Genomic DNA, 6,195 nt, shown 5'->3' with positions numbered 1-6,195 from the left:
ACTCCTGAAAAAAACAAAAAGGGAATTTCCAGGGAAGATTCAGCACACCTTATTTAGTGTTAACAGGACGCAACCTGCCCTAGACTCCACAGACTGTATTGATGGGAACTGCACTTAATGTAAAGGGACCTAAGCTGAATTTCCTCTGACTTAGTTCTCCAGAAAGAATTTCTCATCTCTAAGTGTCTTTGCTGGAAGTTCAGTTATTTCAATAATGATAAGCTACAATAGTTACAAATAAAAAGGGTGACCATTCAGCAGGGAGCTAAGCTATTCCCTTTTCTCCTGAGAACAGAACCCTAGAAACAAGTCTCCTGATGGCCTTTTTCATTTCAGTATTTCTTAGGGTGTAGACCATGGGGTTCAGCACTGGAACAAGCACAGTGAAGAAGATGGAGGCCACTTTGTCCAGTTCAAATGTCTTGAAGGGCCGAGCATAGATGAATATTCCTGGAATGAATGTTATGCTTATTGCCATTATCTGGGCTATGCAGGTAGACAAAGCTTTGTGCTTTACTTTGGTGACTTGCCTCCTTATCTTGACTAAAATGACAGTGTATGAAATGAGCAGCAAGACAAAAATTACTACGAGGAGCAGTCCACCATTTGAGACCATCAGCAGCTCCGTCAGGTAGGTGTCAATGCAGGCCACTTTCAGTACTTGTGGGACATCACAGTGGAAATTGTCCAGGGTGTTAGGACCACAGTAAGGCAAAGGGAGAAGCAGAGCAATCTGTGTTGCAGAGTGAATGAATCCACCTGCCCATGACCCTGCCACTAGACCTAAACACAACTCACGGTTCATTATTGTCAAGTACTGCAAGGGCTTATGGATAGCCACATACCGATCAGCTGCCATCACTGCAAGAAGGAAGATATGAGCACCACCAATGAGGTGGAAGAAAAACATGTGAAGGATGCACTCCTTGAATGGAACAGTTTTGTGCTGGGAGATGAGACCTGACAATAGAATGGGAGTATTTACTGATGATTCGGTGATATCTGTGAATGCTAAGTTGGCCAGGAAGAAGTACATGGGTGTGTGTAAGTGGTAGTCAGTGATAACAGTAGTGAGGATGGTAATGTTTCCCAAGCAGGTCATCACGTAGACAATGAAGAAGACAGTGAAAAGGATTTGCTGAACCTTAAGACTCTGGTTGAAGCCCAGGAGGACAAATTCCGTCACAGGATTGGTTACATTCTGTGGCTCCATTCGTTACCATCTGAGCATGTCTGTGAGAGGAACAAAGTAGAGGGCAGACTGAGGTAAGCAAGCTTTTCAACACCAGAAGAGATTATCTTTCCCCTCCCTGGGCTCAGAAACCCCCATCCTAGAAACCTTCTTATACCCCTGCACTAAACATTGGAAATTTTGTTCAGTGGAGGTAGTCTCAGTGTTGGGAACTGTTTTCTTTGATCTTCAGTTTGGCTCCTCTGCATCTATACCCTTAAAATCCAGTGTAACTTTACAATTAGTTGCTGTCTTCACAAATAGGCTTCTGTTTCCCCAGTAATGCAGGCTTTGGCCCCTCCTTGGTGCAACAATACTTATTTCTAATATTACCTTTTTCCATTCACACATCAAGAGCCCTTATTCCACATAGGACTGCTTTGTCTGCAGTCTCAGAGTTGCCTGATTCTTCTCCTCCACAGAGGACTCCAAAGAGAAAACAAAATTTAAAAAAGCCACTCATACATCATTCTGTCTAAGCATCAAAGTAGATGCTAGGAGCAAAGTTACTATGAAATCTATATGAACCTTCCTAGGTCTGAACAAAAATGGTTTTGCTATAGCCACTAAGGGATTCCTGCTCTGACAATCATTAAGAAAATAAATACTTTAGCGTATTTTATGATGTAGTAGTGTTTACTGTGCTACTCCTGTGTTAGCCAAAGGGAAACAGGACGTATTGCACATTCTTTACTTTGCAGGCATGTCTGTTTCAGGTCAGAGGTGATCTGAGAAAAAAAAAAAAAAAGAACATTTCAGCACGCAAAAAAATGCCCAGTTTCTTGAATTTTTCTCCACTACCATGAGACAAGCAATCTGAAGAACGAGAAAAGACTATCTGTTCTGAGGCCCACTGGGCTCTTCATCACATCCTTCAGGGGAGTGTGCCCTGGACTTTACATTCAGAGACAACCCAGGATATGCAGACTGAAGTTCATTTCATTCATACAGGAATAGGCACTTCATTCTACTTATCTCGGATACCTGAATTAAGATTCAATCATCCTCTGAGTGTGTCCAGTTCTTGTTGTTGGTTCTAAGCAGACCTCGATCATTAGCTCAATCATGAAAGTGGGACTGTCTTTCTAAAAGTAAATGTTCAAAGTAATTTCAGATGTCCCAAAATACCCAAGACATTTATACTGGGTTGGCAACATACATGATTTATGGGTGACACATGCCCTTGAGGTATGGCAGCTCAAATTCAGATGGCATGCCCTAGGCATTTCTGTTTAGGAGCCTGGATCCCACCTGCAATGTCTTTTAGATACGTACACTGGACTCCACTTCTCTCGACCTCAGCCCTCAGAATCCTAAATCTCTGTACGTGAGCTAGTTGTGCAGTCCTGTTGAAGTAAAGCTTGAGGAAATGACAGCTGCAGAATGTTATCAATTAGTCCTAATCTTGATACATACCCTAGGATGAGACAAACTATGGGAGTGCCTGTTCCTCACTACTGACTCTAATGAAGCCCAAAAGGCTAGCTTATAACTGGATTCCTATCCTGTAGGTATCTAAGATATGTGAACAGTATTCTATTCCCTGACCCTACACAGAAATACTTTTGACAGCCTTTATGTGCCCAGTGCTCATTCCAGGACAAGAAAGGCTTCTATTCTGCCCTACCTGCTCTAGTTCACCCTGTTCCCCCTGTGTCTGTGAGGACTCCATGTCACATCTCAGAGCTTTCATTTTCACATCAGACTCTCTTCTCTCTGCTTCCTTTTGCCATTCAGTCTCACTCCAGAGATCTGCACTCTAGCCCCTATTTCTCTCTTTGTCTTAAATTCAGTGACTCAGCATATCAGACCCTTCGTATACTTCACCATTTACCAAGTCTGTTTCCAACCCACCAGAAGGCAGAAGGTCCTCATGCCCATTCCATTTTCTCTGTGTGTCCCAATTACCTGCCCAAAACATGTGAAATCTTTGTTTCTCCCATCTGAAAATGTGAGGCATTATGCATTTCTCCAAGCATCCTTTATGCTCCTTCCACACTTTCTCAGAAACCCTGTGAACTCTTCTTCTCCTCATAAAATGTTTTTCTCATTTTTACCTCAGTTCCTGTCTGTACTGATCAGATGACAGATTCTCCTATGCTATGGACAATAAGCCTTGCTTGCTGCTGCTTGCTTGCTTTTGTAGGGGCTGAAGTTTACAGAGTCAGTTGGTTTGACTCAGTTCGCCTGAACGGCTGGCATGGACAAAGCCTGAATTTGGGACATTCCTTCTTTGTGTATTCATCCCTTTTCCTGGAGAGTCAGATGTTCGATTCAGAGAGAAACCACAGGATAAACCAGATCGGGGATTACCAGGGGATTTGGGCTTGTGCCATGGTTGTGTCATTAAAGAATTTAGAGTAATCTAAATTATCCTATTTAGATTTTCATTTGAAACAACAAACTTCTGCTCACAGATGCCGTGACTAGCAATATTTGTTTAATTTGCTGGTCACGGTTTTTCTGCTATGTTCCCTGAAAACAGAGATGTCAGGAAGCAGGAATAGTCGCCTGCTCTGCAAGGGAAGGCAAGCCAGGGGCTGAGAGTAACAGCGAGGCAGGCAGGAGGAGCTGACCTCACCAGCAAAGGCAGCAGTCCCACAGTACATACAAAAAAAGAGCAGAGCAGAATCATTGACAGTAACCAGTCAGCCAACAGCCCAGTGATCGCCAGAGGGAAAGGGATGCCGGGGAACATGACACCACTAAGCTCAACGTGATAAGTGGACCAAGCAAAGGATAAGCTGCGTGAGGGAAAGTTTTACACTCGCACACACATGCAAACACACAATTAACTGAGATTTGCCAAAATTACCCTTCCAGTGAGCCAGCATAGTCAAGCCCAGGGGAAGATGACACTCTCCAGCCAGTCTCAGGACTGAGTTCTTAGGTGGCAGGTTGGTATCAACACATGACACTTCCTCCTCAGGTGCCCTGCATCTGCACGCCACAGCAATGTTACCCTCCTATATTTACTACAGCAGATATCAGTGCAGGCTACCAGTCAGAAAGTCCATGATGACATCATTCCAGCAGTTTCAGATATTGTTCTATTGTCACTTGTTGATCCAAGGTTGTTCACATCTTGTTCGCATTGTCCTTTTTGCCATGGCTCACTCCATTCAGCTTCTGCTTGCACTGCTACTCAGCTCTTGGACAAAACAAGGCCATGATACTCCCGTGTCAGCTAGACAATTCCACAGTAGTGAAGGAGGTTGAAATTTAAGTCAGGAACACAAGTAGTCAAGGTGAGGTAAAAACCAGCAAGATACAATGCCAGGCACAGCATACAGGCAGCATAGCTAGGGCAAGAAACAAGAGGACCTAAGCTTAAACACTTAAGTCCTGAAGCAATTGGCATAATAGAGTTTCCAGATAAGGCTTCCCGTGGCTTTCTCATAACTTAGATGTTTCACAGCAAATTAATACAAGGTTAAACCACATTATATCAGTGCTGACCTTGAACACAAGCAGCTGAACCTTTGGGGAGATGAGATAAGAGACAGCAGAGAAGGGTTACAAAGAAGGATGTTACAAGCAGGTCAGGGCACTTAAAGCCTGTTGCTGCACCTGTTGTCCCATCAAGTCTGAGAAAGTAATCATGAGTAAATTGGGAGCATTGGCTGAGGAGTCACTGACATCTAGAAAGGCCAAGCTGGCCAGCAGAAAGTACATGGGGTTGTAAAGCCATGGGTCGCTGATGACTGTGACAACGATGGTGAAGTTCCACAGACAAGTTATGACATAAACTGTGGAGAAAAGCAAGGAGAGAAAATACTGAACAAAGAGTTTTCTGTCCTCTGAATCTTCCTTCTGTTATATTTTCTGGGGACTGCACCGTGCCAGCTGTTAATCTCAGATCCTCTCTCTGAAGCACCTGTGAGGTTTACTAACAGGATCAAGAAAAAAAGAAAACAAGAACAGTATCATTTGGGAGATTCAGGGATTGTATCATAAGGGAATGAATTAAAAAGTTCATGGTTTATTTTATTCCATAGATGGTAATCCCACAAGCACAAGAGGCTCAGCAAATGTCCCTCTGTGTTAAGCTCCATAAACCCAAATACTTTATGTGTCTCCCTACAGTACTATGAGTTACATGCCAGGATCATATCACTAGTCAACAGGTAAAACCTGGCTAATCAATATGTTTTTGGCTTATTAGTTTTGTTGATTAATGGTATGTGAACTTTAGTAAGAATAACCCATTTGTCAGCTCACAGCTACAGAATCAGCAAATTACAGTTATGTAGGATTAAAGGACCTCTGAAAGTTTTCAGTGCAGCCTCCTGTTTAAAGCAAAATGCTCAGGGACCTATCCAGTCAAGTTTAGAGTATCTCTTAGTATCTCTGTGGCAATGTCACAGCCTCTCTGAACTCCTATTCCAATGTCTGTCCACTCTTGATAAAAGAAAGGTGTTTTTTTAACCTGAGTTGGGGTTTGTCATGGTACAACTTGTGTCTTATGCTCCTCATCCTAACACTGTACTTCTTTGAGAAAATTCTGGATCAGTCTTCTCTACACCCTTCTATTAGGTAGAAGAAGAGAGCAATAAGCTCTCCTCTTAAGGCTGAACAAAATAATTTCTCTTAGCTTGTCCTTCATTGGACTTCTCACAATAAGCCCATGTCTTTCAGGTACTGGGGAGGCCAAAAATGGGGAAATTACTCCAATGGGCTCTCACAAGTGTCAAACAGAGGAGAAGGATCACTTCCCTAGACATGCTGACTACTCTCGCTATTATAGCTCAGAATGCAGTTGGCCTTAGTTGCAGCAGTGACACACTGTAATGACAGGCCTAACTTGTGCACTAGGACACACAAATCTTTTTCTGCAAAGCTGGAGACTATCTATCTGCAGTCCCCGTGCCCCAAGCCAGCATTGTTACATAGTGGTGTTGTATCCCAGATATAAGACTTTGTGTTTGCCTTTTTTAAACTTGAGAAGGTATCTTTCAGAGCAT

General features: G+C 43.0%; 1 protein-coding gene across 1 annotated transcript; it reads right to left on the bottom strand.

Annotated features, from left to right (window-relative positions):
* Positions 1–265: 265 nt before the first annotated feature.
* Positions 266–1,213, bottom strand: LOC115344803 (olfactory receptor 4D1-like). Its single transcript, XM_030022732.1, has one exon. It carries the CDS (start codon positions 1,211–1,213, stop codon positions 266–268), a length of 948 nt encoding a protein of 315 aa, XP_029878592.1.
* Positions 1,214–6,195: the final 4,982 nt, after the last annotated feature.

Source organism: Aquila chrysaetos, chromosome 8 (assembly GCF_900496995.4).
Source record: "Aquila chrysaetos chrysaetos chromosome 8, bAquChr1.4, whole genome shotgun sequence".
In the NCBI taxonomy this organism is placed as follows: Eukaryota; Metazoa; Chordata; class Aves; order Accipitriformes; family Accipitridae; genus Aquila; species Aquila chrysaetos.
Note: the sequence above shows the minus strand (reverse complement) of the source record. Positions and strands in the feature narration are given on the sequence as shown.

Bases quoted from the DNA above. Each gene is read 5' to 3' on its own strand.
- LOC115344803 (XM_030022732.1), bottom strand. From the start codon at position 1,213: ATGGAGCCACAGAATGTAACCAATCCTGTGACGGAATTTGTCCTCCTG.